The sequence below is a fragment of the Chionomys nivalis genome, chromosome 14 (assembly GCF_950005125.1).
Source record: "Chionomys nivalis chromosome 14, mChiNiv1.1, whole genome shotgun sequence".
In the NCBI taxonomy this organism is placed as follows: domain Eukaryota; kingdom Metazoa; phylum Chordata; class Mammalia; order Rodentia; family Cricetidae; genus Chionomys; species Chionomys nivalis.
This window is the reverse complement of record NC_080099.1, coordinates 50,578,074-50,605,221: the sequence shown is the minus strand read 5'-3', so window position 1 is coordinate 50,605,221 and position 27,148 is coordinate 50,578,074. Positions and strand designations below refer to the sequence as shown.

At 38.4% G+C, this 27,148-nt stretch overlaps 1 protein-coding gene across 5 annotated transcripts in view; it reads right to left on the bottom strand.

Annotated features, from left to right (window-relative positions):
* Rit2 (Ras like without CAAX 2) overlaps nt 1-25,170 on the bottom strand; it is a 298,991-nt gene extending 273,821 nt beyond the window's left edge. For 4 of the 5 annotated variants that reach the window (XM_057788881.1, XM_057788883.1, XM_057788882.1 and 1 more), the window contains exon 1: nt 24,754-25,002. In XM_057788881.1, the coding sequence (XP_057644864.1) occupies nt 24,754-24,856 (103 nt within the window). In that variant the 5' untranslated portion in view covers nt 24,857-25,002. Of the gene's footprint in view, nt 1-24,753; nt 25,003-25,113 lie in introns of those variants that run through there. The other variant, XM_057788884.1, reaches the window with a different exon arrangement.
* Nucleotides 25,171-27,148: the final 1,978 nt, after the last annotated feature.

Sequence of the window (27,148 nt, the reverse complement as noted above, 5' to 3'; positions counted from 1 at the left end):
TTAATCGAGAGTTAATCTATGTGGTTACATTTTGTGCATTTTTGTGATTTTTCTTTTAGTTCCCAAATCTGTCCTCATGAGTTCAAAACTAAATAAATAGAATTCATCTCTACTCATTCTTCCAATGGATGGAGGCATCAGCCTCTGTACTGTCACAAGATACAGTCATTTTCCTCAAGTGTTTCTATACTCATCCATGTGCGTGCGGCACCAATGTGTGAAAGACTCAGTCACCTCCAGCCCACAGGACCACTAAGCGTCACTAACTCACTCATTAGTCATCTGGGTGTGTGGGGGTGCTCATATCGTGGGTTTGCTCTGAATGCTGTAAAACATGAAGGTGCTGATGCCATACTAGAGTGCTTCAGTCTTTCCATACCTCCATCTGAAACTGCTTGTTCCTGGCAAATAATGTCATCGGCAGAAGGTCATGGTTGTCTTCATTTAAACATTTCCTCTGATGGGGCTTCAGAACCTGATTTCCTGGGAGCAATGTGTGCCTGGGAGCCCTTCACCTTAAACTGAATTGTTCTCTGGAAATTAAAGCAGAGCCTGCTATTCAGTTATCCAGCAGAGAAAATGTTCTGCAGAAGAAATTGGATTTTATGCTTCAAAAACAAAGATGACCTTTGAATTATTTGTTATTTGGATTCTGAATGTTCACAGTACCATCTCAGCCAATAGTAATTGGGGGAAGATTCCATCTGTTTTATTTAACCTTTTATTTCTTACCGATATTCAACAAATGCCCAATAGTTTATTTTTCCATGGATTTTTGCTCCATTTAGATATTTTAAGTATATGATACATTTACCTGAGATAGATATTTTCAAGTTCAGACTTGCCAATTCATTTGTCATTACACATACATTACTAAAAAAGATAACTTTTAATGATGTCCATGATCTAATAAGGGAACACTAATATTGACAGGATCAAATACAGATGCAATATTCAGGACACTTTTACTCTTAAAGCCACTAGAATCTCTATTACCTGAGTAAAATATTTTAAGAAACAGTAAAGCAGTCTTTTGCCTTGAAGATGCCTACGTACTTACCCATTTCCCCAAAAAGTGCTTTTGAGAAGAAGGCTCTATAGGAAACCCACACCTGAATGCACATATTGAGGCTTTTGGGAGTTACAGTACTTACTATCCAATTTACTTGCATGTACCCAAATTAAAAATTCTTCATCTTCATGTAATAGCCATTCTTTGACCACTTCACAAAAGAAGGATATTTGAATGAGATTCCTCGGGGCATATTTTATAAAAATCTTCTTATTCCCTGAAATCTGCTTAACTGACTTCAAGTTTCTTATCTTACCCTGAAGCAATGTCAGAATTCATAGTCATTGAATACAGAGGAGGTGTTTCAGTTTGTGAGACCTACCAATAGTCTCAAAAATTAACTGAGGAAATTCTAGTAGCCTAGCTGTAACATCTGTGAACCACAAAAGTGACCAGCGCAGCAGGAAATCTAGTAAAGAGAAACTCACATCTCAGTGATAATTAAGAGTCAGATGATTTCCATAAAAGGTAACATGTATCTGATACTATAAACCTAACAGCTGTCCGAGGCTAGTTAGCCCATTGGCCCTAAAGGAGAGCCTGCTGCTGCCACTTTCCTAAACCAGTATTGTTTCCAACCACATTTGAAATACTTGCTCTTATATCCACAGGTAAGTGCAGCAGAGACCTTTCTGGAAAGTCACACCTGGTCCAAATGCAGAGCGCAACTGACTGTGTCGTGCCCAGCTCCAGTTGATGGAGCATCCCAGAAGAGGGATCAGAAAGGTTGTAGGGGTCAGAGGACTGGACATCTAATGCAAGATAGTTTCTTTTTTTTTTTTTTTTTTTTTTTTGGTTTTTCGAGACAAGGTTTCTCTGTGGTTTTGGAGCCTGTCCTGGAACTAGCTCTTGTAGACCAGGCTGGTCTCGAACTCACAGATCCGCCTGCCTCTGCCTCCCGAGTGCTGGGATTAAAGGCGTGCGCCATCACCGCCCGGCTAAAATAGTTTCTTCTGTATATGAAAAGGAAACTACACCCATGGAGTCTCAACAACATGATCATCTAGACAAAGCCTGAACAATGACACCAGTTGACATTCTGTCATGGATGGGAGAAAGCCCCGTCCCTATATGAAGAGCTACAGGCAATTAATGACTACTAAGCAAAGAATATTCTGTCTTCTCCTAGGTGAGTACCCTGAGAGGCGATCCAATCCTAAGCACTCAGTCCTAAACACCTGTGCGTGACTAACACCAAATAAACTCAACAGATTGTGTTTATAAATTTGCATGTGTGTGTGTATGTGTATCAATAATATTAAAAAATAAGAGTCAATGAATTTGAGAAAGAAATAAGGGAACATGAGAGGAGTTTGAGGGAGAAGGAAAATGGAAATTATGAAAATATAGTGCTCATACAAAATTCTCAAATATGTTGTATTATTAAAAACAAGAAAAGGTCTTTTTTTTATTCTGTAGGCTGCCTTTTTGTCTTATTGATAATATTTTTTGCCCTACAGAAGCTTTTCTGTGTCATGATGCTCCATTTATTAATTATTGATAATAGTGTCTGTGCTATTGGTGTTCTGTTCAGGAAGCTGTCTACTGTGTCAATGTGTTCAAGGCTATTCCTCACTTTCTCTTTATCAGGTTCAGAGTATCTGGTTTTATGTTGAGGTTTTTAATCTACTTGGACTTGATTTTTATGTAGGGTGTTAGATATGGATTTGTTTCTATTCTTCTACATACCAACATCAGTTAGACTAGCACCATTTGCTGTAGGTGCTTTCTTTTCTAATTGTACATTTCTGACTTCTTTATCAAAAAGCAAGTGTCAAAATGTGTGTGAATTTAAATCTGGGTCTTTGATTTGGTTCCACTGATCAACATGTCTGGTTTTATTTCAATACTATTTCATTTTTATTACTACACCTTTGTAGCATGGCTTGAAATCAGAGATGGGAGTACTTCCAGAAGTTCTTTTATTACATAGAATTGTTTTAGTTATCCTGTGTTTCTTGTTTTTCCATATGAAATTGAGTATTGTTCTTTCAAGTTCTGTAAATAATATCCAAAATATATAAAGAACTCAAGAAACTAGATATTAACAAACCAAATAATCCAATTAAAAATGGGGCACACATCTAAACCAAAAATTCTCAACAGAGGAAACTCAAATGGCCAAGAAACACTTTAAAGAAATGTTAAATATCCTTAGTTATCAGGGGAATGCAAATCAAAACTTACACCTGTTGAGACTCCATCTTACACCTGTCAGAATGGCTAAGATCAAAAACACAAGTGACAACTCATGCTGGAGAGGATGTGGAGCAAGAGATACACTCCTCCATTGCTGGTGGGAGTGAAAACTTATACAGCCACTGTCAGAATCAGTATGGCGATTTCTCAGAAAATTAGGAATCAATCTACCTCAAGACCCACCAATACCACTTTTGGGCATATACCCAAAGGAGGCCCTCTCACACCACAAGGACATTTGCTCAACAATGTTCATAGCAGCATTATTTGTAATAGCCAGAACCTGAAAACAACCTAGATGCCCCTCAACCAAAAAATGGATAAAGAATGTGGTACATTTACACAATGAAGTACTACAAAGCAGTAAAAAACAATGACATCTTTAAATCTGCAAGCAAATGGACAGAACTAGAAGAAAACATCCTGAGTGAGGTAACCCAGACCTAGAAAGACAAATATAATATGTATTCACTCATAAATTGATATCAGACATAAAGCAAAGGATAACCAGTCTACAGCCCACAACCCCAGAGAAGCTAAAACCCTCTTCCAGAAACAGATGGGAGCAGATACAGAGATCCACAACTAACCACGGGGCCGAACTCCCTGTACAGTCAAAGAGAGGGAGGAGTGAGAATATGAACAAAGGGATCAAGACCATGATGGGGAAACCCACAGAATCAGCTGAGCTGAGCTAGTGAGAGATCACTGACTTTGTACTGACAACTGGGGAACCTGCATAGGACCAAACTAGTCCCCCTGATTACAGGTGACAGTGGTGTGGCTTGGGCATTATATCGAGTCACTGGCAGTGGTACCAGGATCTAATGCTAATGCATGAACCAAATTTGTGGAGCCCCTTCTCTATATATGCTCAGCCTAGGCATGGAGGAGATAGGGGAGGTCTTGGTCGTGCCTCAAAGAAGTGATGGGACAGACTTAGTTGACTTCTGAGGAGAGGCCTTACCCTTTCTGATGAGCAGATGCTAGGTGAAGGGAAGGTGAGGGGAGTGGGAAGAGAGGAGGAAGGGGGAAGTGGGATTGGTATGTAAAAATAAATAAATAAAATAAAATAAGAACTGCAAGAAAATAGTCTTCTCCAGGAAAGTTACCTAATACCAAATGATCAGCACGGAAAATATATATACAAATTACACTACACAGACTGAGCAAGGTATATTTATATATTTAGGAATTAATGCATGAACATAACAATATTTAACAAAGCAATGAATTTTGAAAGATACCCAGGAGGGGCATATAGGAGAATTTTTTGAGGGAAGAAAGGGTAGGGGAAATGATGTGATTATTATAATCTCAAAAAGTATTTTAAAAAATAATGGGGAAATGGTGGGGCTTTTTTCTTTTTTTCTCATCTCCTCAAACTCTGGTATAACTCAACAAGGTTCTCATGGAAGAGCAAATATATCCATCCAGCAGAAAGATGAGTAATTATACATGTCCATGACATCAAATATCAGAGAAGTGAATTACAGACAACAAGGATTTGTCAGACTTAGTTCAAGAATGTAAAATATCTGCATGCAGATGAAGTTCAAATTCTCCTTCTTGCTTGCATTATTTAGTACTGTGGAACAGTAATCATCTAACCCACGATATATTTTATAATTATCTGACTCTTAGTAATATCAAAGATTTTAGTTTCTTTGAATTATTTGACATCAAAGGGCTAAAATGACTTTGAGAAAAACACGAATTTAATGTCAGAATTTAATGTCTAAGTTTTATATGAAGGTATATTTTGAGAAATTATGTTACACTATGTTATATATAAAAGTTTCACAATTAATTAATTAGTATAGATAATATGCCAAGACATGTGGAGAGATAAATCCAATGATTTAGAGTTAAAAACAAATCAAAAACAAAAGTCAAGATATCAAATACAAATTAGTAAGCTGCTGTTCTCTGTCAATTAGAAAAATGAAGATGGCAAAGTCAGTTTAAATATCTAGACAAATATACAAATAAATGTAAAACTTACTTTTCAGCATCATATTTTTTTAAATTACAATTCATATGTAAAACGGTAAACTTTATTTAAAATTCAATGTAATCATTTTATCTAAATCAAGATCATATAAGAAAGATTATATTCATATACTTATCTGTAGCCTAGCTTCATGCACTGGCTGATTTGATAAATGGTGTAATATTTCAGAGATGCAGATTCTAAGCATTTAACTCAATTGCCTAGATAATTTGATTGGACTAGCTGGGTAACGTTATTATTTCTGGAAAATATACGGAAATGTGTGTTATGTGATTCCTGCTTGCCTGATGATGCTAGGTGAGGCAGGGGATGTTTGGCCACTCAGCTCTCTGCTTCTTAGAGGAGGAAAACATGAGAATACAGCAGTGGTCACATCTGGAATTAACAAGGCTTCACACAGGTGTTCCTAATCAGAAACCTTAGCTTGAAAATAGATGGATTCTGAATTTTGTGTGTGGAGTTTTGTTTGCTTGGCTGTTTTCTTTATTTTGGGTGCCTGCTTTTCTCTTTCTTATAAATTTTCTAAATAACTTTTTGAGAATTTCAAATGTGAGTGCTATATTTATATCACTTCCAACCTTCCCTAAATGCATGTACATGAACGAAGAACCAGATGGACTCAGTAGGTTGTATAGAAAGAGAAAGTATCTCTTATTTTTCAAGTGTTTTAAGAGGCAGAGCAACGAAGCAGTGAGATGATTTTGAAGAGAAAGATAGAAGGAAGGAAATAGGTACTGGGAAGCAAATATAATTTGCCAACAATTATTGGCTCAAATCTGAAATAAACCCTAAAAGAATATTTACTACTGCATACATTCAGCATCGGCACCAGCAAAACACACATGCATGCACTGAGTGAGACTTGAAAATCTGGAAGTATTTGAATGCCCAAGAGTTATATATTAGTCATCCATTGACCTGGGTTAGGGACCTGTTAGGACATTAGCACTATCTTGTGATTTACAGTGGATCCAAGCCTCTTAAATCTGAAAATAGTTTCACAAATGCAAGAACACTGAAGAATATTCATTACTGTCATAGAAGGATTGTAATGAGTATTTCATATCAATGCATGTTTATATGTTCCTCATCATTGAAAGATATTTGATACCAGATACATGGAAATAGCTCATGTGTATATATTTTAAGGACTAAAAAAAGACACCATTATTTTATGGTTCTCTTTTACCAAGAAATAATAATAACATTTATACTAACTTCAAAATCATGTTTGCTTTTTGGTGATCAAAAATATTTTAGAGTATGCTAGTAGATTGAATGGTAGGGTCTGAAGTATTTATTTTATTCTTACTCATAATACCTAGACTATATATTACTTAAGTGTATTTTTCATTAATGTGTGTGTTTGTAAATGATGTGTGTGAGGGCACGCCTGCCACAGTGTGCACATGGAGACCAGAGGACAATTTTGTATGCTGGTTCTGACCTTTCACCAATGCATGGGTTTCACAGATCAAACCCAGGCTTCAGATTTCCCAGCAAGTGCATTCTCTCATACAAAAAAAAAATAAAAAACGTTTTTTGGAAAATTAAATTCATGTAAATTACTATAATTTTACAGTTAGAAAGTACTCAAATAATGCCAATAGAAAAAGCTAGACATATTGACAATACAGCTTGCTTGATGTAAGTTGGGAAATTTTATTCTTACTTCTTGAAGGAGAAGTAGGATCTAAGTACAGAGAGAATGTTCTAGAGGGCTACTAAAAGCAAGCATAGTGCTTTATGAGGCACGTAGATAAGAGTGCAGAAAGCTTGTTTGGGAGACAAGGAAATGACCCTACTGACTGAAGTAACCAATTTGCACAAGGACAATAGTTCCCGCTGGGAAATGAAATTGGAAGTTGATGCTAGAGCGTGTCCAAGGAACTGCGAATCAAGTAAACAAAAAACAAGGCTTATGCAAACAGTAGGGAAGCTTTAAGGACACGGAAATTATTTCAAGGCTCTTTATTTCAATGATCTCCAAGGGTAGAGTGTCAGCGAACTCACTACTACATAAATCAAACTTGAAGTCCTGTCTCTTACAAGATCATTCATCACTTTCAGGATTAAGGCATTTATAATGCCAGCAAATGAAACACAAATGGATATTAAAAACTCCACCAGATGATTAATCAGTAGGGGTGGAAGTAGAGGACCTTATTAGTTAGATAGGGATTAGCTAGTGCGGTCACATGGTAGCTATAAAGAGCGAAAATTAAACATGACCGCACATGCCAGGGATGCTGTTCAGCCTTCCAGAGACCTTTGCAATGTGTGGCCTTCCATGAGGAGATCATTGAAATTGAACAAAAGAATGGAGCTATGCTGGCCTCCCTGATTCTCATTTGAATTCACGTGACTCTAAAATCCTGTGTTACAAGGAGATTCCCCCAGAAGCTGGTGTTGCCTTAGGATGCATTAGAGACCTTTTTCTAGGGTTCAAACTGAATCTGGACAGTGACTCTCTACACTCAAACCATTTCCAAAAATTTCACAAATTTGTTTCTTCTTTTGGGGAAGGAAGTAGAAGTTAGCAATCAGATATCACCCCCCCCATTCTCTGAAAGATCCTTACTAGCAGTGGGTTCTGTTCCCTTCTTTTTTGTCCCCTTCTTCGGGATGCCATTTTATCCTCCATACAAAGGTCACATAGATATGGAAGGGAGCGAAAAATAGCTTTCTGTAAATAAGCAAACATAAAGCCACTTCGGCCTTGAACAAAATGGACAAAACACAATCTCGAGCTTGAGGAGAACTGAACAGTGTGTGACGTTTGCTGCTTTTGTTCTCTGTTTTGAAAGGCATAATAATAATAGTGACGTGCTCTTAGTTGAATTGAAGTGCCAGGTGCTGGTCCCATCCCTTCTTGCACTTTATTTGTGAGTAGCTCTGAAGGCCATTCTATTCTCATCAACATTTAACAGACACTGTGATCACAAGACTCACTGAGCAAACCAGGATTGGAATGTGGGTCACAGATTTCTAAAGCCCTGTTCTCAAGCCTCCTTTCTGCAAACTAGATTTAACTTTGGAAGGGTGAACAGTTGTAAGCGTTCAGGACGATATGGAGAAGCAGAAAGTCCACATCTGGGCTGAGCTCATTAGTAAACCTCCCAAGTTACTAGCAGAGGATCATAACAGGGACACTCAGCTGATGACAGATTCAGAGTCTGACTTTCTATGTTGTCTCTAAGTAAATCATCTAAGGAAGACTTCCTTAGGAAGGATAACCAGGGACGTTAGCACCAACAAGATCAACAGGGTAGCTTAGGTTATTCCTACCCCTTGATAAGGCCTTTTTTGACCTTTGCCATAGGTTTTTAGTTTTGTTTTTGTTTTCGTTTGGTTTGGTTTTGGGTTTGGGAGTGATCTGCAGTGCTAGAACAGGTTGGGCTGCTGCAGCTAAGATTTTTAAAATCACTTTGAATTGTATGTAAATGTGCCTTGCTCTCTTTTCATTTGTAATGCAAACTTGTAAATGTGGTTTCCTTGCGCATATTTTTGAACATTAGCATTTTATTTTAATTTGAGGCTATTAGGAGTCATGCTGCTGTAAATACTGACCAATCCTCATTACCCACACATATTTCTATTGATCAAACACAGGTAGGAGTGGGGTTGCTAGATCTTGGGCTCAACTCACGCGCTCCTTCATCTTGTAACATAGTGGTCAATCATTTTTCAGCATGACAATATTAGTTGATAAGCATCATATCCTAGACCACATAACAGTGCTAATTTTTTAAATATTTGTCTATGTTAGTTATGACTTACGGCTATAATAAAGATTTAAACTTTGTTGAATATTAAGATGCATGGGACTGAATAAAATAGTCCATGAAATGAAAGAGAGGAGATCAGAGGAGAGAGCTCTGGCTCATCCCTGAAGAAATCTGGAGGAAGAATTGCTGCCAAATGCCTATTAGTGACAGAAGAACTGAATCTCAGCACACGTCTATCCATCTTCAGAGCCCAAGCTGTTTCAAACATGCTGGGCTGTCTCAAAATTACACTCAAGAAAATGCAAATCAGCCTAGTGAGGCAGACAACATGTGTGCTTGTCACTGAACAGGATTCCATGCAAGAAAAGAAAATGTTTTTTATTTGCTTTCTGTGATGAAGAAATGGAGACAGCTTTATTTTTTATCTTTTTAAATATATTTTTGTTAATAGTCTCATTGCATACATGTAATGAATATTAGTCTTTTCAACCCCGATTACCTGTTACCTATTATGTCATTCCCTCTACTTGTCCCGCTGAACCCTTCGTCCCAACAAGTCCCTCTTCTACTTTCAACCATGTACGTGTGTCTGTGGGTATCTCTGTGTGTCTGTGTGTGTATGCATGTGTGTGTCTGTGTATATTTGTGTATCTGTATGTCTGTGTGTGAATCTGTGCATATGTGTAAATTTCTCTGTGTGTGTATGTATGTGTCTGCGTATTTGTGTGTGTGTGCCTCATAGGATTCAATTGGTTTGCTTTCAAGAGTATGGATAGGAGATTATTTACTGGACATGGGCAACTTATCAGTGGCCGTGCCACCGAAGAAAGTAATACTCTTCCCCCAGTAATATTAACTATTAGCTGCCCTTGAGGAAAGAGTGGGGCCCCGTGAGCCATAGCTCTCTCATGATGAAATTTTAAGGAGCTCCAATCCTGCACAAGTCTTGTGTAGTATTCACAACAGCAACAAATTGATAAGTATAATGTCCCTGTCATATCCAAAAGAAGTGTTTTGCAACACACCTTTTCATCCTCCAGCTCTAACCTTCCCTGTCTTCCCTTTCCCACAAGTTTCCTGAGCCTTAGAGGTAGGGTCGGATACTGATGACTGCATTAGAGATATGTACATACTAGCTATGAATTTTCAGGGTAGGATGTTGAACTTGAAGCACTTGTAGTGTACAAAAAGATAGATGGGTACCATTTGAGGAGGTGGGTGTAAAATGAAGGCCTTAAGGAAGTGCGGAGAGTGAAGCACCGGTGATATTAAAGATAGAAAAGAGAAAAGCGAAGGTAGAATATGTTGAGGGGCTGGGAGTGCATGGCATAAGAGGGAATGGGAAGGAAATGAACCATACTGAGGATTATGGATAATTTATATAGAAACTGACTCTTCTTTAAACATGTTAAAACATATAATTGAAAAATTTAAGTTGCAGTACCCTATATGGGGGAAAGGATAATGTACTCTCCCAAAGCCACGGATTACTAAGCAAATCTGCCCCCTGCCCCCTACATCAGATTATCAGGGAGACCCTCAAATCTGCAGAACAAAATTGTTGACATTGTTCTTCATCCATCCTTCACCAGTAGTAGATGGTAAGACCCTATTGCTGAAAACACTTTGGTCACAGGACTTAGAGAAATAAACAAGAATTGAGCTGGGGGACAGATTGATTGTAAGGTCACAGAAATAAAAAGGATTTTGTGGGGTATGAATGAGTAGATGAAAAAGTTCACACTAGACCAGATAAGCTCTCATTAACATCAAACCAGAGGAAAGGGAAAAGCAGCTGAACAAAGAGGCAGGGCCAAAGAAGACAAACTCCCCAATCCAGGGAGGAACATTGATTGTGGTTTTGTTTTTGTTTTTTGTTTTTTTAACCATTTCTTAGTTTGTTTCTTGGAAGCTTTTAATGGCAGTAACTATTGTGCCTTCCAAATAAATCTTGACCTCTTAATTTTAGAGTTTCTTCTGATCTGGGAGAAATGATGCCTTGCTGTAATCTCTGTCCGCTAGTCTCAGATCTCCCCCATCCCATGCACTATCATGAAATTTATAAATAGTACAGAGGTTATGTTCTTTACAGGACTGGGGTTGTTTGTTTGTTTTGATTTTGTTTTTGTTTTTTGAGGCAAAGTTTCTCTGTGTAGCCCTGGGTGTACTGGAATTCATTCTGTAAATGAGCCAGGCCTCGAACTCACAGGGATCAACCTGCCTCTGCCTCCCAAGTGCTGGGATTAAAGGTTTACACCATCACTGCCTGGTCCTACCTCAGTTATATTCAGTGTGGAACAAAAAAATAATTTGCTAAAATATTAATAATCCCCTTAAAATTAAAACAGTCAAAATTGACAGTATTCTATAGGCTTATTCCCCAAGATTCATCAAAGACTTTCTTCCCCACACCACACCCCCAACCTGGAAACTAGTTTGGGAAATAAAATGAGTGGTTTTCAGTTTCATATGCATTTGTATGCAAGACATTCCACCCTCTGGTTTAAAAGAAATATGCACAATATGCCTCTACATTATCTGCTGACTTAGGATCATTTTTCATAGCAGAGCTCCTTCGCATTGCTAACAGATTTTGTCCACAAGCTTACCCTGGCCTCTATAAGCCACTAAGCATTCTGAACATAGGTGCCCTTTATACGTCCAAACTCTCACCCAGAATCTTTCATGCTTGCTTGAGAGAGCTGTACACAACCAATGGCCTAAGCTATGTTTATACACCACTGTTGTTTTGTGATATCAGTTTTCTTCTCTATGACTCTTTGTATGTGAATTCTGAAGTATCATTTAGTTTTATTTTAATACTTACACCCGGTGTCTTAGGCTTTAAATTACTTCAAAGACAGAAGAAAGAAATTAAACTTATAAATATTTTTGAGGATTTATTGCCATAAATATCAGAAAAGAAGGAAGATTCTATAAAATTTATTTCCTACACACTAAGAATTTATAATCAAGATGGAAATATACAGTCCAAAGAAATAGCGAGTTAAATAAAAACTCAAAATTTAAATAACATTTTAAGACCATATATCAGATTCCAGAAGAACCTGTGCAACTATAAATACTGCTGAAAACAACAATAAATCATAAAGAACGTGTTTAAAAGAGAGAATATATTAAACCGGAAAAGAAAGAGAACCTGGGCAAACAGATGGGAGTCAACAGCTGGAAGGAAGGTGGAGGGAAGGTTCCCAAGGGCCCCCTCAGGAAACACTGTCACAGGACAATGTTTGAGCCTCAGTTCTGAGGCTTCCCATCGCTGCCTTTCTTCAGTCTCCTTTTCAGTCTCCTCCTGATCACTGCTGACTCCTGGCAGCGTCTCAGATCAGCTCCCACCTGCCTGCTCTCTCTGTCTTGCACAGCAATGCCTTCTGACAGGGCAGATCTCCCCCATCTGACTGGCTCTCAGGATGTCTGTTTTGACAATTGACAAGAAGTCACTTTTGACTCAGTTGCCAGAAGTCCCGCAGGCTTTGGGTATTGACTTATTGACAGTGCGGGTGTGGGCACAGTGTAGGGGGTGGGCGTGCTGAAATGCAGACAGAGGGAAGAAGCAAAGTAGTATGCAGGGTAAACAGGCTAGCCTTGTATGGGGAGCAGGGAGCAAGTAAAAGCTAGATGTAAGGGGAAGGGTTAAAATATGGTGGGCAGAGACAAATTTACTGAAGTCATAATTCCAAATGAAAATGTACACAGTGTTTCTAAATAATCTGATTTTTCCCACTAGGGGAAAACAAACAAAAAGAACTCCGTGTGCCTGTAATTTACTAGTTTTCTTGCAAGAACATGGGAACATTTTATTATTTAAAATGTATGAAAACAGCAAAAAGACTGGAGAGAATAGTTTTGGTCCATGTTCACACACAGGTACACTCTACTAAAAATCAGGACGTCTCCAAGCCTTTTTTTGCTGGTATAAATGGTTGTTGTTAAATCCTTCCTCTATAAGTAGTGGTGTGTGTGTGTGTGTGTGTGTATGTATATGTATGTATGTGTGTGCATGCGCGTGTGTGCATGTGTGTATGTTCCAAGTAAATTGCTGTAAAGGAAGGGTTGCTTCCTAGAGTAACTAGCAAGCCACAATCATTATTGTCACTGAAATTACCACTCATAGAAGAAAGCTGAAGGATATCAATATAAGGTTATAGAGAGCAAAAGAATAGAGCAGAGGCGGGTGGTGGTGGTGCACGCCTTTAATCCCAGCACTCGGGAGGCAGAGGCAGGCGGATCTCTGTGAGTTTGAGACCAGCCTGGTCTACAAGAGCTAGTTCCAGGACAGGCTCCAAAACCACAGAGAAACCCTGTCTCGAAAAAGCAAAAAAAAAAAAAAAAAAAAAAAAAATAGAGCAGCTCAAAACTCAATGACAGATCCATAACATCCAATCCAAACTGTTTTTCTAGAACTCATATGAAAGATATCATTACCTGCCCCATGCTACAGAGATAAACACATTTAAGGTGTGGAAGGGGAAAAGAGAGAAGGGGAGGAAAATGTGAGGGAGGACTGGGAGGGCAGGGAAAAGGGGATAAATAAATAAGGAAGAAAACAAAAGAAGGAAGACGTGGAGAAGGGAGGGAGGGAAGACTGGGAAGAAGGGAGGCAGAAGTTTTAATGAAGGTTTAGCATTCTGATAATAGCACACAGCTTATAATTAATATTTTCCTATGTAATCTACACTGACAACTCTGAGATAATTTTAAATAAGCCATTTTGAAGAAAATGGAGACTTAAAGGGTTTAAATGGCCTATGTAAAATTAATTACTGTTGAGAGTAGATAATAAAAAGTGAATTTACCCATTTATGTTAAAATTATAACACATCCAAGTGGTAGTGGCTCACACCTTTAACCCCAGCACTTTGGAGGTAGAGGCAGGGCAGATCTTTGAGTTTGAGGCCAGCCTAGTCTACAGAACCAGTTCCAGGACAGCCGAGGCTACACAGAGAAATCCTGTCTTGAAAAAAATAATTACAACTCAACACTTAACTATGTCCCTAATTTTTCTCTTAATCATCTATGAGAGACAGTTACTGTGAGAGCCGTTGTTGCTCCCATTACAGGTGAGAAAGCATAAATGTGAATTTCCTTGGATATCAAATCCCCAATTCACATTGTTTTCATTTCTGTTTTGGGACCCTGTCCTGAACATTAAGGGGAGATGAGAACATGGATTGGCAAGGGATATGGACCGTGGTTGAGTCTTCAGCTCAGATGTCTTCATCTTTCTCATCTCATCTCATCTCATCATCAACCAAGATAAGTGCTATGTCTTCAATCTAAAGCCTTCCAACAAGCCATGAGGTTCTGTGTTTACTGCACATGAACAGAGAAGATGTGTGCACTTCCTAAAAAGGCTAGCTCTGTTGGTGCTACGCAGGAACAAAATTGAAAGGATACTAGTACAAAACGAAAGTTAGTCCTTTATGACTGTGCTGAGATGTACACATGCACACACACACACACACGCACGCACACACACACACACACACACTTTTATTGCTTGGTTTAAAGTGGATTACACTGAACCACAGGCTGGAAAACTAAGAATCCTTGTCCATTTAATAGGTAACTCTCCAAATATAAACTTCCCTTTGCAGTGAGTTTTTTAATTAAAGAATTCTCTCCTTTGCTAATACCCAGATTTATATGGTGAGATCACTAATTTCCTATACCATCTAATTTCAGTTTAGTTAAAAACTTTTTAGTTGCAGGGTGGTGGTGGCGCACACCTTTAATCCCAGCACTTGGGAGGAAGAGGCAAGCAGATCTCTGTGAATTTGAGGCCAGTCTGGTCTAAAAAGCTAGTTTCAGGACAGCAGAGTTAAACAGTGAAACCCTGTCTCGAAAACAAAACAAAAGCCTTTTTAGTATGGACTATACACCTCACTTTGCTTCACTTCCTCTCAATATGGCAGCCCTAGTGGTACCACCCTGTCTTCACTTTCCATCTCTCATATATTGCAGAGAGAATTAATATAGATTTCTATCCTCTAGGGTACCTGGCTGATGGAGGAAGGTCATTGGTTAAATAATAAAGAAACTGCCTAGGCCCATTTATAGGCCAGCCCTTAGGTGGGTGGAGTAAACAGACAAAATGCTTGGGAAAAAGAAGCCGAGTCAGGGAGTCGCCATGATTCTCCCACTCCAGACAGACACAGGTTAAGATCTTCCTTGGTAAGCCAACTCGTTGTGCTACACAAAATATTAGAAATGGGTTAGATCAATATGTAAGAGCTAGCCAATAAGAGACTGGAACTAATGGGCCAGACAGTGATTAAAAGAATACAGTTTCCGTGTAATTATTTCGGGGCATAAGCTAGCCATGTGGGCGGCTGGGTGCCGGGGACGCAGCCCCGCCGCTCCTATTACTACACCTGGCAGTGTAGGATGCTGATGTTCTGGAGAGCTTGTGGAGATGGGACAAGTCAGTATCTTTCTGCCATGCCTGTGACATCATTGTCTAAGGCTTCAGTACGATGAAAGAGCATAGCAATATCAGGTAGCAACATCATGTGACTAAGGCCTGCTGGACGATCAGGAGAGTTGATAGCTCAGCTTGGCCATGCATCAGAGAATGTTTCTAAAACATCACCATTGATGAAGCTGAAATTTTAACTGGCTTTGTAACAACAGACAAATTTAGTGATGAGCCTCGTCTGTGTGCATCCGCATTGCAGAAAACAACTGTCGTCAGGAACGACTACAAATGTAGCAAACTACAGAGATACAATCACCGCCCATCACTGGTGACACTCATCTATTGGGTAACAGAAAGCAGGGTGGCCTGTTAGAAAGATCTATCATCCAGGATTCCAGAAAACTATGCTATGAAGGCTGTAGCTGAATGGTTGATTAACCTGACAAATGACTCTACCTCCTCTCAGTTCCATCACTTCCAGTGTGACACCTTGACTTTTCTCTCACTGTACATGTGACTTTGCAATTCTTCTTCTGCATCATTTTGTTTATGTTCCTATGTGTAGGGCCAAGGTTGAATCTCATTCTTAGTAATACTTAAAGATTTTTTACTTCTCTAGGAACATCTCCATACTCCCTGGATTCTTCTTAAATAATGAAACGAGAAAGATAGTCTCCACATGTAACTTTCTCTCCATATATATTTTATAACTATTCATTATATATGTACATATATATATACACACACACATTTGAAAGAGGAGGTCAAAATGGATGAATAGATTGTTTGATTGATTGATTGATGAAATACTATTAAAGAGATGTCAATTCTTAATAGATTTAAATCTGCCTAATATATTTAACACTCTGTTTTCTTCACTAACCCTGCTACTTTCAGTAAGTTCTCATTTTCTCAGCTACTTGGTTTTCCCACACTGTGATTGTCACCCTTTCTCTGTGTATTCAAGGCCCCCAGAATACCCTCAACAAACCCGATGTTCCCCTTGCTATCTATCTCTCACATTTCCCCATCTCATTTAAATGAGGGTATCATTACCTATTGTTAGGATAGAATGTTGGATTTTTTTCAGCTTTGATGCACATGTTCTACTTGATGTCTAGAAGACATCTGTGAAGATGCAGCTGCTTTTAGATAGCAGGTGCATAGCACCCTCTCCCCTCAAAATGGATCTAAACGCTTCAATACATGCACAGGCATTTGGGTTTTTCATTTAATCACTATGTATCTTTGGGCACATTGTGAATTAATTTCAACGTAAGCCTTGATCCTCTCATACATAAAATGCAGATTGCTACAGTTTTCTCTCAAGATCAAGGTAAGCCACATGTGAAGGTATGCTAGGCTATGGGCCATGCCAATAGCACACTGTTGGAATGTTAGGGACCACCAACACATGAGAGGCTTAGGGACTGATACAGCCTCATGCCAATCATCTAATAAAGGCATCAGCCAGCACTAACTCTCTCTTTCATAATTTTAATCTTTGCAGAGTACATGTTGTCTTGGAAATAGTATCAGTTAACACCTTTGACCTGAATTGTTTCCAGACATCATTTGAGAGATAGGATATCAGTTTTCTGTTTTCCCGTGAGCTTTCTTTGAATCTTCTGACTGATTCTCGTGACAGCACTGCAGTAACTGGTGGTCTGCGGTGTCATTAGGGTAGAAGGACTGAGGGTAAGGGCAGAGACTTAAAATCTTTTCATTTTCCCCTTACTTTTTCCTCTTCCTTGGCAGAATCCTCAGCATCACACATGGTGATGATATGATAGCTGCTTGGCTTTCTTAGACACAAAGTTTCACTTAAAAGATTTAACACTGGGCCATAGGGTCATGAAAGATGTACTTGGCTTTTTTTCTCTTTCTTCGATATGTCAGATACAGGCTCAACTCTACCTGTTTATAGGAACTCACTGAGGTTGAAGAGATTCTATGCGTGTTGCCTTCTGATAACCTCAGAACATATTGTCCTTGATTTTCTTTTACAAAAATCTAGTACATAAAACTATGGATTTAAAATCCTCTACGTAAAAAAAATAAAAAATAAAATAAATAAATAAAATAAATAAATAAATAAAATCCTCTACATAAAACTATGATTTTACAAAAGAGAGAAATTAAAAAAGTATGTTGGAGAATATATTTGCTTGGTTTACAAACAAGCTTTTATTTTACAATATCATAGTTACAATAATTCCTAGTTCTCTAATGTTTTTGTAAGTATGGGTCTTTTGTCTTAATATATTTGTGAACATATATACATACATATATTACATGTGTGCATTTGTACATATAGGCGTGTGTGTGTGTGTGTGTGTGTGTATTCAGTTGCCTAAGATCTTTCCTAGTCCAGGAGAGATTTTTTTCCTACTAGTCCTAGAAGACACTAATTTATAAGACCTCTTCCTGAAACATTGTAATGTCTAAATTCCTTCTCAGCCTTGCTTGTGTTTTACTGTCTGCTAAATTATGTCTCATCATTCTCCACACTGTTTCTTCTCAGTGTCACAAGTGTCCTATTCATCTTGCAATGCACAAACACTATCTATTGTAACATGTGCTTAGCTATCATAACCAGATATAACATACTTGAACCTGAACTATCTGCATCAAAGATCTATTGTTAGTTTGTATTATGCAACATTTTTCCTCTATAAAATGGGTATACCCTAGATGTCCAGAACATTGTGAAAAATCCAAGCAATGAATAAATTATCTGCCTTCTCATGGCTTCTGTCATGTTTCATACAGATTTAACATTTGAAATGCACATTAAGACATAGTTTCAACAAGACAACTTCAAGACTGGTGCTATCTGTTCTTCCCATTCAATTAGATGAAAACAATGTCACTAGAAAGCCTAAATTGACTCCCTTATTCCTGTTTCTGTGCGTTCTTATACCAATTTCTGGATATATGTCTCAACTTCATCTAAACTCAGTAGATAAACATACAGGCCTGATTGATTATTCTATCATCAAATAGTGTGAGAATGGGATTATATTTTTAAAAAACAAGATAGCAATGCTGTTGGTTAGCATCTGCTCATGTCTGCACTGGGTGAGCTACTTTCACACACAGTGGAAAATCAAACAGCAGTCCAGCGCACCAAGACACAGGAGCAGAATCACTGATCAAATCACAAAAGATGAGAAAAGTCAATGCTTAGTCAGATGGAGGAAGAACAGAGATGAGAGCAAGAAAAGAGATATATTGATTGAGGGAGCCATTATAGGGTTAGCAGAAACCTGGCTCTATAGAGAAATTCCCAGGAATCCACAAGAATGAACCCACCTAAGACCCTAAGCAATAGAGGAGATGGGGCTCAATCTTGACTTGCCCTGTAGTCAAGATATCACCATAGAACCTTTGTCCAACAACAGATGGAAACAGGCAGAGACCCACATCAGAGCACTGGACTGAGCTTCTAGACCTGGATGGAGGTGGGTGGTCCTTGGACTTCCCACAGGGCAGGGAACCCGGATTACTCTTAGGGATGATGAGGGAGGGGGACTTGGTGGGGGAGGGGGAGGGAAATGGGAGGTGGTGGCAGGGAGAAGGCAGAAATCTTTAATAAATAAATAAACAATAAAAAAAAACAAAGTCCAGTTGAAGAGTGGAAGGAATGAGAATATGAGCAAAGAGGTCAAGACCATGAGGGGTTCATCCACTGAAACTGTTTACCTGAGCTAATGGGAGCTCACCAACTCCAGCTGGACTGGGAAGACACAAGCATAGGACAAACTAGTCCCTCTGAATGTGGGTGACAGTTGCATGGCTGGGGCAGACTAAGGGACCACTGGCAGTGGCACTGGGATTTATCTCTACTGCATGTACTGGCTTTCTGGGATCCTGTTCTCTTTGGATGTATACCTTGCTCAGTCTAGATATAGTAGGGAGGGCCTTGGACCTTCCACAAAGCAATGTGCCTTACCCTCTCTTAGGATTAGATGGGGGTGGGGTGGGAGGGTGTGTGGAGGGAATGGGAGGAAGTGAAGGAGTGGGAATTTGGATTGGTATTTATATTTTTTTATTAAAAAAATCTAATAAATTTTAAAAAACTACTTAGCAAAACTCTTCCACTACTACAGCTGTGAGATTTTTCTTTTTCTAAATTAGAAGAGATCATTAAGAGCCCTATGATAAAGAGAAGCCAAGAAAGTCCATAGCACACCTCGAGCCCATCAGCCTAATCAATTTTTCTGATTTCTTTATTTTCAATTATACTTACAATGCATGGCACACATGGGCTTTTGCTCTACTCTCATTGCTGTGACGTCATCAGATCCAAACACAACAGCATTTTATCAGCTCTTTTTAATAAATAATAGATTCATGCATATTCATTAATTATTCTTTTTTCTCATTTTATATTTTAGTTATCTTCTCTTTTTTAGATTTTTCAGATTATAATTCCATAATTTCCCTCCTCCTTTTTTCTCCCTCCAAACTTTCCTTGACCTACTTCAAATTCATGACCTCTCTTTTCATTCATTGCCACTGCATTCACATATGAATATGCATATACATATATATTCCCAAATACTTAGTACAACTGCCAAGTCTGTATAATGTTACTTGATGGAGGAGTTACTTTCATTTAATAAAAAAACTGCCTTGGCCCATTTATAGGCCAGCCCTTAGGTGGGTGGAGTAAACAGAACAGAATGCTGGGAAAAAGAAGCCGAGTCAGTGAGTCGCCATGATTCTCCCACTCCAGACAGACGCAGGTTAAGATCTTTCCTGGTAAGCCAGCTCGTGATACTACACAGAATATTAAAAATGGGTTAGATCAATATGTAAGAGCTAGCCAATAAGAGGCTAAAACTAATGGGCCAGGCAGTGATTAAAAAAATACAGTTTCCGTGTAATTATTTCGGGGCATAAGCCAGCCATGCGGGCGGCCGGGTGCCGGGGACTCAGCCCTGCCGCTCATATTACAACAGTTACTTGTCTATATATGTTTTCAGGCCTGGCTATTTGGTACTGGATAAACAATTTGTTTGCTCCTCCCAGGAGAAGACTACTTCTCCCGTTCTCAGCACTCCTCAGTTGCCTGTAGTTTTTTTTTTTTTTTTTTGTAGCACTTGATTATTTTGTAAGCAGTTCCCTTATCATGAATTTTATGTTTATTATTGTGAGAACAGTTACTAATGTATATGCAGCCACATGTTGGGTAACTACCAAGATACCTTCTGACAAATGAGTCATTTGCCATTCTGCAAGCATCACAAAGAGTGTCAGCATGAACTTGCATGTGTCTAATACACACCAAGAGTATATTATATATACTCGTGCATATATTAAATATACATTTTTAATAATCAGAAAAGTATAAGATAATAAATATATCAACAAGGGCTGAGAAGACAGATCATCAGATAAGGGTACTAGCTGCCAACTCTGAGGACCTGAGTCAGATCCTCAGATCCACATAGTGAAAATGGAAATTAGACAACCACATGTTGTTCTCTGACCACCACACAAATGCTGTGGTATCTCTCTCACACACACACACAATGGATGAATGTAAAAACTTAAAAATACCTGAACTATTAACATAATAATTATCATCATCGTGTTTTATGCACTGTTAATAATTCCTATATGTGTCATTAATATATATTAGATATCCCAGCATCAGCATAAACACATGGGTGTGAACGGTGCTGTGATATTAGGATGACTACATCACAAGGGTTATTTAGCTCCACTATAATCTCACGGTCCTATCACTGCTGAGCAAGAGTGACAAGACCATGTTTGAGACACTCAGTGCGATGTATGTAAGTAGCATGTTTGATCATGCCATACTGAAACAAGCGTGTACTCATCATTTCATGTTTACCCTGTTTACTTTTGCTTGATTGTTTTCCTGTGTGGCAAGAGCATCTAAAATTACTGGCTTCACAAAACTTCAGATCCAGTGTGATATCATTGCCTGTATTCGTCATAGCTCATTAGCTCTACAGACTGAATCCTACAAACCTTCTACTTTACATGAATATTGTGTGGTCCAGTTTTCTCTGTGGCATCCTCTGCAAAGCCAATGGTGGAAAAGTACAACAGTGTGTTGAAGGTGTGTTCTAGATACAAATCATCTACCTCTTCAACTCCCAGTTTCTCCATCGTTTCCATAGGATGGAGATAGTTTTTATTAATCCCTGTTTTCTCCGCAGTTGGAACATTAGTGAACAATATTATAATGTGGCAATTAATTATATAAATATTCAAGTATTTTTATATTATACAGATTAAATGTTGTGTATATTAATTACATCAATTCAAAATCAGATTGGCATAGAGTTAGTGTTCTATTGTAGAAAATTAACAGTTATTTTTATAATTTCCATGGAAAATATTGCACTAATGACAGCCCTATTTTCTTTTTGATGGTGAGTGATAAAAGTTCTCACTTTCCTTCCTCAATATATGAGAAATAATGCAGTAGTTGGATGAAGTGACTTGGAACTTTGTGTTTTATTTTTCTTTAGGTACAGTTGTGGCATGATTTTTCAATCTATTAATTGGACATGCAATTGTGAGGAGAAAATGTGAGCATCTAATATATGTTGCCTACATCCCTACTGCTGGGTTCTTCCTCAATGTCTGTTTCCTTCATTTTTTCCCACTGGAGTAGCCACTGAAGGTCTGTGCATAACACATATTCAATAACCTTGATTGGTCACTTAAAGTTTGAAATTTTCCTACACAAAACATTGGTTTGCCTACGTATTTGTCTTATAAAAACTGTTATTTCAACAAAGTAACTAGTGTTTTCAAATGTTTTGACTCACAGTATATTTTAGTAAAACAGGGATTAAAAAACAATGTAATTTCTCAATAAACAGAAAATTCTCTAAGATTTTGTTTATTGAATAATTTTTGTGACAACATATTGATTTCCTTGTCCTTGATGAGGGATGACTGTGACCTTATGCGCAGAAATGGAAACAGATAAGAATTTTATGTAGTTCCCTTAACTTTTGGAGAGGGCTTCCTCCCAAACAGCCCTGCACAGGGCATAATGGGGCAGGCTAGACAGTCTCAAGAAATGCCTCTATTAATTTAAATCTTCAGTCACATGAAAATGACTTTTAAAGACATTTTAGTTTATTTGAAGGCAAACATTTTGACATTTAAAAGATTAGTAATGATGAATATTTACATACTGAAAGCCCCAAATAAACCCAAGAAGCTAGTTCAAGAGCAAGCTGTGATTCCATCATTGCAAAGGTCAAAGGAAATTCTGTGATGGAAACTTTGGTATGTACAGTATTTCCTGAAGTTTGATCCAAACATATCATTTCAGAGAAATCACAGAACCATCTTCCTTTATTCCTCACCTTCTCTAAAGGCCAGCTGCCTGATCTTGTCTGCATTACACCGGAAATATTTTTGCTCCATCTTTGGTGAGAAATGTATTTCTTTTGTGTAAAGTGAAGATAAAAGCAATTCAGACTGTTGAAAATCTCCAGCTATTGGGACAGTCAGTAAAATCTAACAGAAAGGAAGGTCAGCTAGACCACTAGACCACTAGACCACATACATATGGTTACATAGTAAATGGCCCACTGGAGGCCGCTACTGACATTCTTTAGTTCCATGCTCCAGGTCTAAGACCAGGAAACAGACTGACAAGTTACTCTCTTTCCTGCCCCCAGGTCCTGTAGAAACAAAGTAACATCAGCTAGCATACAAATGACATGTGGATACCCAGACTCTCACCATGTCTGTCTCGGTTCACATGCTACCAGGGAAAGACTCTCTGACACTGATAGCTTTCAACCTCTCCTCTAATACACTCTTCCATCTCTCCTCCTGTCCTGTCTCTTTCTGTCTCTATCTAGCTCAGTCTTTCTCAATCATTGCAAAACATAGCCTGGTTTATGTACATTATAACCTTCAATCGCTTCTCACTAAATCTACACATTCATTTTCCCTCTTATGCCATTGCTTACTTCAACAAAAAATAAACTATTTTTAAACTCCTCATTCATAAGGTTATTAAGTTTCCATGCCATGCTTCTTTCCTAGATGGCAGACCCCCCTTTCTGTGACACAAGCTTTGTACCATTTCTAGACCATCTTACCCCCTTCTCCCCTTCAGGCTATTTCATTTTTTGGATAAAAAAAAAAAAGACTTCTGTCCTTTAATATTCTTTATGACCTCTTTATATTTCCTGTACACCATAATTACTCTTTTTCCCTCCCTTGACTTCTCAGCTTTTTCAGTCTTGTTAGATGTACACCAAAGTTACTAGTTTGTTCCTTGGACCTCAACTTTGAATTTTATTTCCATTAATGAAAATACTGAATTTTTTTGGTAATATTTGTCCGGGCTCACTCTGCATAAACACATGTCCCCAGTGGGGATCCTCTTAAGCATATATTAAGTACTCTATTATCAGCTCATACCATAACCATGACCAAGCTGTGAGACTCAGCCTGAAGCATCGCTGGGTGAGTGCTCATTTAGTTTGTTATAGATAGTGTGTTAAGTTCCCGTAGAAACAAACCATTGCCAACTCTGCTATGCTGTGCTATGCTATGCTATGCTATGCTATGCTATGCTATGCTATGCTATGCTATGCTATGCTATGCTATGCTATGCTATGCTATGCCATGCCATGCCAGCCTGGATTTTCAACTCTTCCTCTCATTACCACCTCAAATGCCTTCTCACAGCTTTCCTTTAATTTGCTTAACCACAAAGCATGACTCGATTACCCTGCTTGCCTCCCACAGTGAGAAACATTCTTTAAACCAATATTACTTTTCAAATCCAACTTTTGCTTTAAAAAAAAAAAAAAAAAAAAAACCTCTATGCATGCAATGACAGACACAGAAAATCAGACTCCTCCTCAAAACACAAGCAAACAAAGCCCTTCCAACAACTAGTACCCAAACTACTGAGGATGTACGTGTGTTTGTAACTGCCTCTTTAACTAAAAAGGTACAGAAATCCTCTTTTAATTTGTGTATTTATGAGAACAGTAGAAAATTTCTCCCGCATGAGTTTGTCTAATATATTTCACATCTAATGTAAAGACCTAGAAACCCAGAACAAATATTACTCAGCATGAAATGAAAGGAGCAAATTATCCTCCTTAAGTTCTACACATTATGACTGCTCTCTCCGAATTCTCCTGACTCGGGAGCTTCCCCTTAAGTCTTTACTTTTAATCACCCTGCCAGATGCTCTTCTGCTAACTGCCATGGTCTACACAGCAGCTTCTATGCAGATTCCCTCCTTCCCCGGCGGCTTTTGAAAACTTACCGCTTTTACCAACGCCCCCTGCGCCCAGCATTACCAACTTGTACTCTCTGGACCCGCCTGGTGAGCTGCCAGGGCAACAGTGGGCTTCATTTTCTACTTCCATCTTACCCAGGGAACGCGAGGAGAAAAAAAGGAAGAAAAAGTCACCCGTGTCAGGTGCTTGCTCAGATAGTAAACAACTCTAAAACTGTGTCAGAGGAAAGCTGTAGTGCATGACAAGAACCATCAGCTTCGGGCTGCCTGCTGGTCCTCTGCTGGAGCGGGTCTCATAGCAACCACTTCAGTTGCTTCCAATAAAAATCTGGCTTTACCTCCCCCTCCCTCTGATCCTTCACCGTTTCACATCTCCACTGATCTCACTTGCTCATTCTGGTTTCTTCTTTCCCTCGATGTTCTATTTCTCCATTGCTCTTTCTCAGTTTTCCTCTCTCTTTTCTCTTCTGGGTGCCTCCCTCCCCCAGCTGCAGCAGCAAGTTTTTAAATGCACACACACTTGAGCTCATTCCAGACTGAGGGGCTGCAATAGAGAGTCTGAGCTTTAAGGGGAGATGCTGTCTCACTAGCTGACTTCTGTTACTGCAGCTTCAGAAACATTATTTTATTTTAATCAGAGTCAATTACTTGAACATTTTCTGTGGATTCTATCGGAGCTATCTCTCGAGATCTGCCCTTACATGTCTCATTCTGGAAAAGGGGCGGCACCCATACAAAAAAAAAAAAGAAAGAAACTCTGGGAACATAAGGGTGAGTCTTTAGTGTTGTTGGGATAATGCCTAAGAGGAGTTGCTTGCTCATTGTGTGTGCAGTGGAGGTCCTAACATAGGGGATAATTAAATTAGCTCATTGGCACGTCTGAACATGGATCATTCTTATTTATACCAAGTCATTAGAAACAAAGTGGATTATATGACTCTGGCAAGCATGGAAGATATACAATAAATATGTTTTTTTAAATGGTTGCATGTTAAATCATAGAAGAATCTAGGCTCTTCAGAAGGTCAAAGACTTTCTCATCTGAATTCTTGTATGTAGCCTTTTCCACTGTGATCTTCTAAAATATGAAAGTCTCAGAATAGTTTCAATAATCTCTACTTATCAGTCAGACCCTGTCCTTCTGTAGAGGCAATAGCGTTCTTCATATGTTAGGCTTCTTGTTGAAGTTGACCTTGGAGGATGTATTCAAGTGTTTCGAGTATGTTGACTTGTCTTTCTAATTTTTAAGATCCTCCATAAAGAAACCATATATTTGGTTTTTAGAGACAGGGTTTCTCTGTGTAATAGCCCTAACTGTCCTGGAACTAGCTCTTGTAGATTAGGCTGATCTCGAACTCACACAGATCTGCCTACCTTTGCCTCCCGAGTGCTGGGTTTAAAGGCATGTGCCACTACCACTCAGCTAATTATATTTATTCAATTCTTTATATCACTATAGTGTGCGATGAAGTAAGGGGCACAGGATAAGTGTTCTGTACATTTTCCTGATTGTGTTCAGTACATTTTCTCAGCTATGGCTGAAAATGCCATAGCCAAGAGCTCAGATTCTGGGGCCATGTGACTTAATTCTCAAACAGGCTCAGTCTGATTCACTCAACTGATTTTTCAACAAAATGATATGTGAAACCCTACATTCTCAATCCAGACATACATAGATATATAATATCACATTATTTGGGTTTTCTCTTGAAGCATAATGCTGACAGCTAATTTTATAAATATATACTAGGGAAAAATATCATCTAATGTGCTTATACAAGTATTTAAGTCTTTTTTATTTTCTACTTATCTGTCAAGATTTGATTTATTTTATTGAGTTCTAAGAATTCTTTATATATTTTGAATGCAATCCTTTTTTCCATCTTACTGATGCATCTTCATTGTATACAGTTTTTTTTTCATATAATACTTACAAGTCTTTTGGCCATAATCAGCTCCTTTTTTTCCCTGCCTTTGATATCTTCCTTTTTTTCCTCCCTTCCTCTAGTCTTTTCTCTTCTTTCATATTATTATATATAATATACATACATATATACACATATATGTACTCCCTGTAAGGTTTTACTCCCATCTGTAGTTTTTCTTATAGAATCTTTCAAGAGCTGGAGGGGAGAAATATAATTAAAATATATTTTTAAAAATACCAGGATATTTAAATGTTAATTTAATTTATGATTGTTTTATTTAAGGCATATTCCAGGGGACCTTTCTGTTTATTCATTTCCCTGTACACTCACTCTCTCTTTCCAATCTCCTTCCACTATAGTTCACTTAAGAACCTAGTTCTCTTCATTTCTGTAGTAACTCCCCAATCTGGGGGTAATTTTAAACTGCGTTTTCCCTTGTGCTACAGAACTAAGTTCAAAGACCTCCTGGATGTACCCATGACAACTCTGCTTAT